Consider the following 13,984-nt stretch of genomic DNA (forward strand, 5'->3'; position numbering starts at 1 on the left):
CATGGTTGCAACCCCGCCGTCTCCCTTTGGCGCGTCTTCCGCTCCGCTCGCACCTGGGGCACCACACCCTCCGTCCAGGCACCTGAACCCCTGCCCCCGCTTGCCCCGCAGTAGTGGACGGTGCTGGGCGAGCGGGGAGGAGCTCCGCACCCCGTCTCCCTGCGCCCGGCTTGAAAGCGTCCCACCCGTGCACCCATTCGCTCGCTCACCTGTGCATCCGCTCGGTTATAAACGCTGGTGCGCGCCTGCGCCTACCACAGCTAAGGAGGGGGTGGTGAGAGCCGCCCATCGCGGGTTTCTCGTCTTCCCAAGCAGCTGCAGTAACCCCCTGCCTGCCCACGGCACACACTCCTCGCACACACGTGAGTGAGCTCCCAGCACCAGCCTTGTCTTCCCTGTGCTGTTCGGAGCCCCGCCAAGGCCCCTCACTGGCCGTGACCGCCCAGACGGTGCCCTCGAAGCTTCAACCTAAATCTAGCTGGTGTAGACAGGTAGGTGCTATATTTAGAACAAATTTTCCACTTGGCCTTTTCCCCAGTAGCGATGAAAATATAGTACAAGTCAAATATAGGTTGTGAACGTGAGCACAGTCTGCAAGGGCTGCACCGCTGTCCCTGCACAGCCCCTAACAAGGCCCAGCCCAGTGTGGAAGGGCAGAGGAATTGTCTTCTGTGAGGGTGTTTACCCCTTCCACCCCTGTTCAGAACACCAGCAGAGAATGACCAGCTGCACTGAACTAAGTTCCCTGGAAATAGAGAATCAAATAGGGCGCGGTCATCTCTCCACCCTGGTGCATTGGGCAGTAGCTGGGGGGGAAGGGAGGGGTTCTGCCCTGGAAACCTGTATTTGTCTTTAAACATTCCAATCTGGATTTGTCGTCTCTGAGGCTATTAACCCATCCACACCTTTAGAATTCATTTCATTTTCTATTTTAGATGTATGCAAACATTTAACAAGTTCTATATGTTTAATGTTCACTGTGTTTTCATCGCACTGCTTGCCTAGCCTACAGTAAGTTCTCACTAAATATTAGTTGAATGACTAAAGAAGGACTCACTACATGTTTTTTGTAAAGCATTCATTCATTCATTGGTGCTGAGTTCATGCCCTCACAAATTCTGGTAGTGTTGAGATAGACAACAACCAAGTAAGTACATGTGTAGTGTGTACATGCTCATATGTGCCATAAAGAAAAAATAAGGCAGAGAAAGGGTATGGGGAGAGAGGGAAAAAGGTCATTGTACCTACAGTACAAATGGTTCTGTAGGCATAGAGAACATGTACTGGGTTGGGATTGTTCTTAGCATTTTGGAGGAAAAACAAGGAAACCAATGTGGCTGGAGCAGAAGGAGAATTAAGAAATGAGGGCAGAAACATGGGTGAGCAGTGATTGGGCGGATCACACAGGGCTGTGGCCATTTTAATAAAAGGACTTTGGCTTTTACTCTCATAAAGTCCAGGGCAACATATATGGAAGAAGAAGAATACCAAGCAAGGAAAAAGAAGAGCAAGAAGTTTTTGGTAAATGTGTACGAATTTTGATAGAGTCATTATTATAATACTATTAACAGTAAAAGATATTGTACTCAACAGAAGCAGACCCTAATACCACGAATATGATTTATATTGTAAAAAATGATATTTTTTTATTTTCAGAAGTATGTTATGATAGGAGATGGCAAAGTACTACAACTGAAAAAGCAAGTGCAGTCCTGGCATAAGGAAAAGGAAAGTCTGTCCAACAAATGGTGGTAAGAAACCACCTGGATGTCCAAATGCAAAAAAAAAAAGTTGTACCTTTCTCTTACAGCATATGGAAACATTGACTCAAAAAGGAAGAAACAGCTAAACTTAGGAACTAAAACTACAGAACCCTTAGAAGAAAACATAGGAGAAAGGTCTTCATTGCATTGGTTTTGGCAATGATTTCTTCACAATGGCACCAAAGGCATAGGCAATATAAGAAAAAATAGATAAGTAAACTTCAACAAAATTTAAATTTTTTGTGTATCAAAGGACACTGGAGAGAGTGAAATGATATTCCATAAAATATTTGCAAATCATAGATCTGTGAAGAATTAATATACAGAATATAAAAGGAATTCCTACAACTCAACAATAACAATGACAACAAACCCAAGAAACCCAATTCAAAATGGGCAGAGGACTCGAATAGACATTCCTACAAAGATATCGTGTTCAACAGAAGCATGGCCAACAAGCACATGAAAAGATGCTCAGTATCATTAGTCATTATGGAAATGCAAATAAAACCCACAGTGAAATATCACTTTACACCTGCTAGGATAGTTATTCTCAAAATGTAAAACTAAAAACTAAAAAAAAAAAAAAAAAAAAAAAGGAAAATAATAAGTGTTGACAAGAATGCGGAGAAACTGTAACCCTGGTGTGCTGCTGCTAAGAATCTAAGATGGTGCAGCTACTATGCAAACAGTGTGGCAGCTCCTCAAAAAGTTAGAATTATCATATGATCCAGCAATTCCATATATATGTATATATATATATACACACACACACACATCCACAAGAATTGAAGGCAGGGACTTGACTAGATATTTGTACACCGATGTTCATAACAGCCAAAATGTGGAAATAACACACATGTCCATCACCAGACAAATGGATAAACCAAATGGGGCATACAACTGAATACTTTCCATCTGTAGAAAGGAATGCATTTCTAGTATATTAAAACATGGATAAACGTTGAAAACATTATGCGAAGTGAAATAAACCAGACACAGAAGGACCAGTATTGTATGATCCCACTTCCTTGAGCTACCTAGAATAGGAAGATCCATCGAGGCGGAAACCAGAATAGTGGTTGCTATGGGGTGGGAGCTGAGGGGGGAGGCACTGAGAGCGGTTAAGATCACAGAGCTTCAGTTTCCGATGATGCAAAAGTTCTGAAATGGACAGTGGTAGTCGTTGCATAATACTGTGAATGTACTTCATGCCATTAAATTGTACACTTTTACGGTATGTATATTTTCACAATAAAAGAGCAGATGCAAATTGTGCCTGTGTCTCTCAGTAGGTACAGGAAACAGATGCAGCCACCTTATTGAGTAAGCTGGACTTGGCAGGTGTAAGCAGAAAATAACTTTACTCTCTCTCATTACTGATTTCAAATGTCTCTCTGCACCTGTTCTATAACTGCCTTTGGATGATATTTTATGAGGTTCCATAGCCTGTCTGGTCAATTTCAATTAATATAAAGTCGTGAACATTGTGATACTGAAATGTTAAAATTTATGAAAAACTCACTTGTCCATCCTCCCAAACAGAGCCTGCATCAGGCTGGAGAACTTCAGGGGGTGGGTGTGGAGGAGGTAACAAGTTTAGCTTCTCCCATTTCCTGAATCTGCTACCTTTAGATGCTACCCTGGGACCCCCCGGGGATTTCAAGCAAAAATCTTCCTTGATTGGTAAAGTTGTCATCTGATGTTGGCACACTCAGATTGTAGCAGATTTTTCATTTTCTAGGGTGATTTGTGGGTTCTTTTGGGGACCTGAGGTCACGGAGATATTTCTCTCACAAGTCTCTTGACAGAGGTATTGCCTTTGTCAGCTGTCTGCTTGCATCTCCCACTAGGACCCCGGTTAGGACCCCGAGACCCTGCAGGCAATCTTCTCCAGTAGGGGTCCTCTCAAAACGCATGCATTCTAGTGACGGCAAATTCTGGTTGTGGACTGTTGTGGAGAACTGGCCAGCCGCTGTTTCTCCCCTCTGGTGCCCACTGGGTAGAAAGAAACTGAGAACAGTCACGGCCCTTTGACTACTCTGAAAATTCCAAAGAAATGCTAACTAGCACTCTCTTCAGTCACCTAAGAAACTACCTTCTCTTCAGTAGTTTGAAGGTGAGAATAAGCTACTACCTGCAGAACTGGCTTCCTAGTGTCTCTGTGCATCTTTCTGCATGGACTGTGCAGCCCTGTCCTGTAGAAAGAGGGAGCTCTTCAGTTATATTGTGGGGCCCCTTCCAAGGCATCAAGGGGTCTATTTTAATATCTTCCTACACTGGAGCACTAAATCATCCCTATAATATAATCAATCCTATAAAGGATTCTAAGCAAATCCTCTATAAAGTGCCAGGGGGCAGTGAGGGGGAATGGATACCTGTTCTATCTGCTATTCTTGCATGGGATCACTGATAATCTTCAGCCTTCTGCATCATGCACATGTCATAGGAGAGGGGACTTCTACACTTGCACGATCAAGTAAATTTCCAAGGACTGGGATGCATGCTTCCCTGCTCTCTCTAATCCTGGTCCCTGGTGAGAAACAGAGAGCCTTTACAGATGTATCTTGCCAAATACATCTGCACCTTTTCCTGCCTTACGAAACATCATTTAGTGAATGAAATTGAATTTAAAAAGAGAATCTGGCATGGCTTCAGTTCTGAATATCAGTTCTCCTAGTGCATCTAGCTCCTCAGATGTGTAGGAATCAGCTTAATGTATAAACTGTGTGCCTGTCCACATTCCCCTTCCTTAATGCATACATTTAAACAAATGCATACATTTCAAATGAAATCTCATTTAGAACCTTGCCCTTAAAAGCAGAGTTTGAATGACCAAGGACTTAGGAAACTTTAAACATTCAGCTTCTTAACAAAAATGGTTAGCGAAGTTATGGTTTATGTATAATCAAAATAAGAATAAATCAATGGGGGCGCCTGGGTGGCTTAGTCGGTTAAGCGTCCGACTTTCGCTTAGGCCATGATCTCGCGGTTCGTGGGTTCGAACCCACACAGCGTCGGGCTGTGTGCTGACTGCCAGCTCAGAGCCTGGAGCCTGTTTCAGTCTGTGTCTCCCTCTCCCTGACCCTCCCCTGCTCACGCTGTCTCTCTCTCTCTCCTAGAAATAAATAAAAATATTTAAAAAAAAAAAGAATAAATCAATGAAGTAATCACTCCTTAGGGTGAAATGAGTATTCTCAGCTGATGCCTGTGGAAGGACACAGGGAGGACATGATACCAGCTACCAGGTACTGCTAAGAATCTAGGTCATGCTTACTGGGGCTTTTCAGAATAAAAAGATGACGCAAGAGCAGATGATCTGTCTGTCTATCTATCTATCATCTATCTATATCTATCTAGCTCTCTCTCTGTATAGAGATCTCCACACCAGTAACCATTGTAGTGAAAATTTCATACACTTGGCAGAGAAAGAACATTTATAAGCTTCCTAAATTGTGTGTGTGTGTGTGTGTGTGTGTGTGTGTGTGTCTGTAAGGGGCAGGGGATAAAAACAAGCCATGTACAAAGAATCAGGAATAGAATAGCTTATGATTAGCCACAGAAGCAGATCCAAAAAGACTTCTTGTAATAACATGAAAGACAAAAAGACAGTGGGATAAAACCTTCAGGATATTAAATGAAAGGGATTTCCAACCTAGAATTCTATACCTAACCCAATATCAATCAAATGCAAGAGAAGATTAAGAATATTTTCAAACATGCAATGTATATCAAAAATGTATCTTCCAGGAACTATTTCTGGATGTAAGCCACCAAAATGAGGGAATAACCCATGGAAAGGAAGGGCATAGATACAGGAGAGCAGATAAGGGCATTTCCAAAATGATGGCAAAGGTGGATAACAGTATGACAGCTATGCCCTGACACATAGATGGCATTAGTCCAGGCTGCAGGAATGTGACCTAAGAGATAGGCACGCAAAGGAGTGACATCAGGATGCCTTCTCTTGTATCACCTTTTTATACTAGCCCAAGGACACCATTTCACCTTGTAAATAGACTTTATTTTTTCAGTTTATTTATTTTTAGTAATCAGTACACCCAACATGGGGCTCAAACTCACGATCCTAATATCAAGCATCACCTGCTCTTCCAACTGAGACAGCAAGGCACCCCTTTAGAACAACTGTTGATTTACAGAAAAACAGAAGATAGCGCAAGCAGTTCCCACAGACTTTCTCACTCAGTTTCTCTCCTCATTAACATCTTATACTAGTTTATTTGTTACAACTAAGGAACCAGTATTGATACTCGCTAATAACTAAAGCCCACAGCTTAGTCAGATTGCTTTTGTTTTTACCTAATGTCTTTTTGTGTTCCAGGATCCCAGTCAGGATGCCACATCACACTGAGTAATCAAATCTCCTTAGGCTTCTCTCAGCTGGGATAGTTTCTCAGACATTCCACATTTCCCATGACCTTGATAGTTTGAGAGGTACTGGTCGAGGTTCATTTTGTTTTGTTGTCTTGAAATATAGTTGACAATGTTGTATGAGTTTCAGGTGTACAACATGGTGACCCGACATTACTCCATGTTCATTATGATAAGTGTAGCTACCATCGTTACCATCCTGTATCATTACAGTATTATTGACTATATTCCCTATGCTGCATTCAACTGATAACATCCTGAAGAACTTTCCTCTAAATCAAAAGTTACCCCTTCCCCATTCCTGCCACACTTTATTATTTCCACTGAAGGTTGATGCATAAAGGAAGAAGAAACTTCTTTATTCCCTAGGACCTCTAAAAATATCTTTATTTGGGACAGAAATGACAAAAACTGAAATACACCTTCATCTTGAGAACTTTGTGGTTCCATATCCAGTGCAGCTATGAGAATGAGTGGCGAGATGACTCCACAGCATCTTGAGGGAGGCAGATGGTTTGAGGTAGGAGGAGATCTGGGAGAGGGAAAGTAATGCCCAGTTTCCTTCGCTGACCTCTGCCTATTTGACTTCCCTCCAGGCAGTGTGCACACACACACACACACACACACATACACACACACACACAGTGTGCAGGGAAGGAAAGCTCAATGCCCTCCTTATGGAGGAAGGGGAGGTAACAGAGATATTATGATGCAATGAGGGTCATTTGAAGGACACTGGTAACATTATGAGGTCAGGATATTACTGAAATGTTTGCCTATGTGAACTGCATTACATTAAATCAGGGCCCCTCCCTGCTAATGTCCTAGTGATGAGTCTGACTCCTCCCCACAGTATGGGATTTTGAGACTGAAGGAATGAGACCTGGGACAGAAACTGAGACAGCAGGGAAGGTACCTGTACCAACGGGAAGGTTTTCCAAGCTGGCAAATCTGTGCTATTTATTTCTGCACAGAAATAAATAACCCTACGTCCCTATGGATACCAGGGAGGGAAAGCATTTAAACACTGCACTTCAGGTTAGCAATTTCAAGACAGCCTTGAAGGGGTTTGAAAAATTGATTGAACGTGTAGCAGCCCAGAAAAGAGACGAAAGAGCAGGCCTGTTTATCCAAAAACAAGGTAAGATCAGTGATTATAGGGCAACCCAACTGGGTCTGTGGATTAGAACTGTCAAATGTTTTAGGCCATCGAAGAGAAGCAATGTTGCTTAATGGCAAAGACATTGAATGGGAGGTCTGAGTTCTGACTCTGTCTCTAAATAGCTAAGTGGTCCTGGGGAAGCTTTGTTCATTTCCTTGAACCTAAATTTGAGACATCAAAAGTAAAATTAAGGGGTTTCACTAAGTGGCAGCTAAGCATTCTTTCATGGGATCTACCTCTTCTTTTTTTCTTTCATAGTTTATTGTCAAGTTGGTTTCCATATAACACCCAGTGCTCAACCCAAAAAGTGCCCTCCTCCATGCCCATCACTCCCCTTCCCCTCTAGCCCACCCCCATCACCCCTCAGTTTGTTTGTTCTCAGCATTCAAGAGTCTCTCATGGTTTGCCTCCCTCCCTCTCCCCAACTATTTTTCCCCTTCCCCTCCCCCATCACCCTCTGTTAAGTTTCTCCTGATCCACTTATAAGTGAAAACATATGGTATCTGTCTTTCTCTGCCTGACTTATTTCGTACAGCATAATACCCTCAAGTTCCATCCACGCTGCTACAAATGGCCAGATTTCATTCTTTCTCATTGCCATGTAGTATTCCATCGTATAGATAAACCACATCTTCTTGATCCATTTGTCAGTTGATGGACATTTAGGCTCTTTCCATGATTTGGCTATTGTTGAAAGTGCTGCTATGAACATTGGGGTATGTGTGCCCCTATGCATCAGCACTCATGTAACATGGGATCTTCCTTGATATCTTGCTGTTTGACCTGGGACTCCCAGTAGTGCGTTGTGACAATTTGCAAGCCATGGAAGTCGCTCTGTGACCTCTTAAGGGTGTCATGGGACCATAAAGACTTTCATAAGCAAGGCAAAGTTTTTTTTGAAACTTTGGTTCACTGCCTGGGCCTCCCCTTATGCCTCTAGGCTGGAATGATTTGGAGCACACCAAGGTAAGAAGAATGAGGTAGGCAGTGGTCTGCCAGGATTATTAACAGCAGAAATACCAACACAGAATGGAAAGTACACCACCATGGTCAGGACTCAAGGGGACAACTTTAGGGCATTGAGGACAGCAGTGACAAATAAGGCTTAACAGCAGAGTAAAAGATTAATGGAAACATTCCTGCTGTTACAAGGAAAGGCCCAGAGCCCATACACCTGCAAATGGGTCAGCATGGCCAGCCTCTTAATGTGCCAAGCTGGACAGCCACAAATGACTGAAGTTGTTGACTTTCCATGTTCAAACACAAAACTTGTATTATTTGAATTGTGCTTAAGAATTTGTAAATCACCTTAACAAATATAATTTAATTGATTCTTATGACAAATATTACTATTATTGCAGTCACCCTCATTTTATTTGTTAAAGGATGGGAAGTACATGATCTGCCCAAGTCACTCAACCTCCATGTGTTAGAACTAAGACTCAGAGCTTCTAGATGTACTGTTTAGATGATTGTGAACTTGGCTGGGCTTTCTAAACCTGTTGACAAAACTTTTATTTTTTATGTATTAAAAAATTTTTCCCCAGTATGTTTACCGGTCTCTGAGCCCTTACCACTTTTACTGAATCCTCTCTGGATCTTGCCTCCCCTTGGCTGGATTCCACCATAAGAAACAACAAGACCAGAAGACAAGAATTCTCTCAAACTCCCTTTCCTCCACTTCCGAGTTTCCCATTTCTTCCATCCTTCCTCCTCTTGAAGACTATCACTCTACTGCAACAACTTCAAAATCCCCTATTTGGCTTTGTTCTCTCAAACTAAAAATTTACCCAAACGTCCAGACCTTGACATTCTTTTCCCTGTAAGCTGCCACTGTATGCCTTTCCTTTGCTTCTGCACTAAATTTCTCCACAGTGTCACCACTTAATTTTCAATCTATTCAAGTCTGACTTCTCTCATCACTTTGCTGAAAATGCTCTTACCAAGCTATTTCATCACCTAATACAGCTGCCAAATTCAATCAATTGTTTTCATTTTCCAGTTCACTTGGCTATTTCACTGCAACAGCAGCTTGCTGCTTTTGCTTCCAGAAACTGTCTCCTTCTCTGTGTGTCATCACACCTCTCTCTTTATCCCCTTTCTCATTCTTTCTTTGCCTCGTTTTTATTTTGAGCCTTGCCCGTGTTCTCTATCAACATTAAAGCACAGACCCCATCTATCTACTCTCCTAAGACAGATATCTTGCTATATAACCTTTGACTATTTCATCATGGTATCTCACTCTTGGGTTATTTCAATAGCCTTTCAATATAATAATCTTCTTGCCAAGTGTTATTCCTTTTTTAAAAAAAATATTTTTTAGAGAGAGAGAGAGAATGAGTGGGAGAGAGTGGCAGATGGGGAAAGAGAAAATCTTAATCAAGCCCATGCTCAGCTTGAGCCCAATGCGAGGCTCGATCCCACCACCCTGGGATCATGACTTGAGTCAAAATCAAGTCCCGGATGCTCAACTGACTGAGCGACCCAGGTGTTCCAAGAGTTATTCCTTTAATTTTTTTTTTAACTACCACATTGCTAGCTTATTAACTCAGCTCTAAAGTCTATTTATGCTAACTTCACACTTGAAGCTATTTCCAGCCATGTCTCAATCTACCTTTCCAACCTCAGCTGCTGGAACTTCCTTTCATAAACTTTCAGTCCCAGTATGAAGTTTTCAGCACCCACAAGCGGCTCATACACTTATGTCTCTAATTTTACATGTATCATCCCCCAAGTGTAGAGTGCCTTTCCTTCTTCTTTTCTGTGTGTGTGTGTGTGTGTGTGTTTGTCTGTCTGTCTGTCTGTCTGTCTATAACCTTTTCTCATCTTTCAAGATCCAAATCAAATGTCATCTCTTTGTAAGAACTTTCCCCTGGCCAAGCCATCCTTAGCACACTGTTAACTTGCCATCTCAAGGAATATCCCTGCTGAAATGAGTGTCTTCCTCCCCCTCTCTCCCATAGCACTTGAACTGTGAGTGCTTGGAAGGCTTTATAACCCTGGAGCTAGCCCAGAGTCCTGTGTCCAGGAAGTACTCCTGACATGTGTGCTAAGCAAAGAAGTTAATCTTGCTTTCACTTAGAGCTTGCAATCACAAAGCTACATTGAAAAACTTCCTTCCTTTATAGTATATATGTATATGTGTATGCATACATATATATACATACATGTATATATATACACACAGAAGGAATATATTTTAATAGGTATATAGTGAATATATCTTATAGAATATTATACTATAATATGCTACAGTATAATTTATAATATATAGATATAGATATACAATATAGATTTGATAAAAACTAAGTACAGATAAATTTCCTTCTATGAGAGAGGGACTGACCTGAAAGACTGAGAAAGGAGAAATATAATCTCTTCATCAGACTTCTAATACTAGCATACATTCATATTCACTCATAAATATTGGAAAATAGGGTTTATTTCTCACTATAGGCAAGAAGCTAAGAATTAGAGAGAATGTTTTTAATGTAACAGTGTCTACCTCAAAAATGATGTCAAAGAATTCACCCAAGAAATTTTCTGTGTAATATTGCTGTTCAATTTTCTTGTCAGTTACCTGACAGAATTAAAATCATCCTAGGAAAGGAAAGTTTCATCATGCTCATCCAGTGGCATTTACAGTGAGACTCATTTACAGGGAGACACATCATACTCACAATGGTGTGAATTTGAAGGAGCTAAATTGTTTTAATATCTCATAGGTATTTTACATTTAATATGACCAAGAGAGAATGCTTTATTTTCACCCCAAGACTCATGGTCCTTCCTCAGTTGCTTCTGTTTTGGTAAATAGCACCAATAACTGCTGAGTTTTAAAGCCAGAAGTGTGAGTGTCATTCTAGGACAAGATTTCTCAACTTTGGGACTATCCTGGTGCCTCATGGGATAGATAGCAGCATCTCTGGCCTCTACCTACTAGATGACACAGCACTTCCATTCCTAACTGTGACAGTGAAAATTGTCTGCAGATGACATTGCCAATATCCCCGTGGGAGACGGAGGGCAAATCCTCCCCTGGATGAGACCCACTGCTCTGGAATCCTGATAGTTCTTCACTCCCCCACTCCTGCTCCCAACAGCTTCCAATCCATCACAAGTCTTTGCCATTCTATTTCCAACTATATCTTGCCATCTCCAGTGCTACCTCTCACTATATATCGCTTATCATCCAATTGAGGAAACTTTCAAGAGTGAAAGGTGTTGTTATTAATAACTAAGTTGAGAAGATCAGTATAAATGAGACTTTTCAAGACAGCCCAGGACGTACATCGGCTTCTGCATCGCTCTGGCCAAGGCTCTACCACCTGAATCACAAACGAGTGCCCAGCCCTTGCTGGGTTTATAGCTGTCATTCTTATCTTCTCACAGCAGCCAGTGTGCTTTGAGAAAAATTTAATGCAATACATTACCATCATGCTTACCCTCATGCTTAGAATAAAACACAAACTGCTGACTCCAGCTTGACCCCTCTTGGTGATCTCACCTCACAGTGCTTTCCCTGTGCTCACTATACTCCGTACCCACAGACCTTCTCAGAACATGCCAAACTCTCTCCAGCTTCAGAGTCTTTGCTGGTTGGCCTCTGCCTAAAATGCCCTTATCTGGCTTTGCACCTGGATGAATTCTTTTTGCTTATTAGGTCTTAGCTTAATTGTTTTTACCTGTGTCCTTAGAGAGGCTTTCTTGCCTGCCACCACTGATAGATAAAGAACTCTCTCGGGGCACCTAGGTGGCTCAGTTGGTTAACTGTCCGACTTCGGCTCAGGTCATGATCTCACGGTTCGTGGGTTCGANTGGTTTCCTTCTTATCACTCAGCTCACTCTATACCTAATAACGTTTACTTCGCTCCTAAGGTATGATGTACATGTGCTGGAGCCCATAGAACACACTAATCTTAAGTATATGGCACAGTAAATTTGGACATTGGTGAATATACCTGCAGCTGCCAACCATATCCAGACAAAGAACATTTCTAGCATCCCTGAGAGTTCCCTCATCACCTCTCATATTAGATACCACTAATCTAATGTCTAGCTCTAGTAATTAGTCTTGCCCTTCACAATCTGTAAATGCTTTATTTGCTAGTTTACTTGTTGATTTGCTGTGTCTCCCACTAGAACACAGGGAGAGGTAGGGAAGTTGTCTGCCTGGTTTTGCATTCTCAGTCCAGTGTCTAACTCAGTTCCCACAGGTAACACATTCTCAATACATCTTTGCATTTAATTCCTTATTGTCTTTAGACAGAATAGTAGCTCCCAGGTGAATCACCACATTTGGCAAAATTGATGTTCAAGTATGGTGTGTGTGTGTGTGTGTGTGTGTCCATTTAGGTTCAAAGAACCTATCAAGAATTACTCCCTTCCATCGAAGATGAGCTCTAGCAGACACTCTTGACTGGTAAAAATTTTCATGATAGGAAGTAATCCACTTTCTCATCTTTGTATTCCTGAACAAAACCCCTAAAATAATTGAAACATAATCTATGGAGGAAGAACTAAACACCAAAATAAAATATTTTCTTCTAATGTTTTAACCAAGGGCCTAATTATGTTTCTGATGAAAAGAGCCTTAAAATGCAGCATAATCTGGTTTTAATAGGTTGAAATAATGAAATAGGTTAGAAAATAGAAAAAGAGCTGAGAAAAGCAATATAGTTCTTGGAGTCTGATAACGATCTTCCTGCACTTTGTCCCAATGCAGATGCAATCGATTATGACAAGTTTTATGCAGCCGTGAAGGAACTCTTTGGTCCAGAAGTGAAGAATCAAGATGTGAAATGTTTTTACAGGAAGCTCTGCAACAACCCCGATATGTCTATAGACTGGTGTGAGGTAATCACTTTTCATGTTCCTTACATGAAATCTGGGGTATTATTTCTCCTGTTCAGGATGAATAATTTAATCAGAAAGTTACTCCCACAGGGGTTAAGCTCACAACGTGTGTGTGTGTGTGGTATATGTAAATGCCATAAAGACATGTCCACCACTGGGGCGCCTGGGTGTTTCAGTCTGTTAAGCATCTGACCCTTGATTTTGGCTCAGGTCATGACCTCCCAGTTGGTGAGATTGAGCCCCGCATCAGGCTTTGTGCTGACAGCATGGAGCCTGCTTGGGATTCTCTCTCTCGCCTTCTCTTTCTGCCCCTCCCCCAGTGACGTGTGCTCCCTCTCTCTCTATCTCTTAAAAAACAATGAAAAACATGAGGTGGCCACCAACGCTAACTGAAAATGAGTTAGACAGAGGTTTTAAGTGTATTATTAATAGGTAACTCTTAAATACTTTTAGGCTGAGCTCTCAAATGGAAGAAGTATACAAGCCATAATAACAACAAAGATGTTGATTGTCTTTGTTACATTTTATATGAGATATTCCTTTTTAATTACTTCCTCACATACAAATATAATATACAGAAGAAAGAAAAAGACTGTGGTTGGCCACCTCTTACATTCCTGAGTCTCTTCCTTGTCAATGCATCATTGAATGCCTTCCACCATGGCACATAGGAGCAGGTTTGGTTAAGTGATCTATGGACTATGGCAAAGGAGAAAGGAATGCCTTTGATCTTTGTCTAAACTCAAAGAAGACTACACTCTGCAGATTTTTTTTATAAACCCAGATTCTTCTTATTCTAAAAGGATTTGAG

The 13,984-nt window shown here is 41.5% G+C and overlaps 1 protein-coding gene across 1 annotated transcript in view; it reads left to right on the forward strand.

The window, feature by feature from the left end:
• The first annotated feature begins 6,973 nt into the window (after nucleotides 1-6,973).
• The window catches only part of WDR64 (WD repeat domain 64), a 127,574-nt gene continuing 120,563 nt past the window's right edge, over nucleotides 6,974-13,984 (forward strand). Inside the window, exons 1-2 of the mRNA XM_077761755.1 lie at nucleotides 6,974-7,296; nucleotides 13,043-13,173. Of these exons, the coding sequence (XP_077617881.1) occupies nucleotides 7,152-7,296; nucleotides 13,043-13,173 (276 nt within the window). The 5' untranslated portion in view covers nucleotides 6,974-7,151. The remainder of the gene's footprint in view (nucleotides 7,297-13,042; nucleotides 13,174-13,984) is intronic.

Source organism: Crocuta crocuta, unplaced genomic scaffold (assembly GCF_008692635.1).
Source record: "Crocuta crocuta isolate KB4526 unplaced genomic scaffold, BGI_CrCroc_1.0 scaffold243, whole genome shotgun sequence".
Taxonomy (NCBI): domain Eukaryota; kingdom Metazoa; phylum Chordata; class Mammalia; order Carnivora; family Hyaenidae; genus Crocuta; species Crocuta crocuta.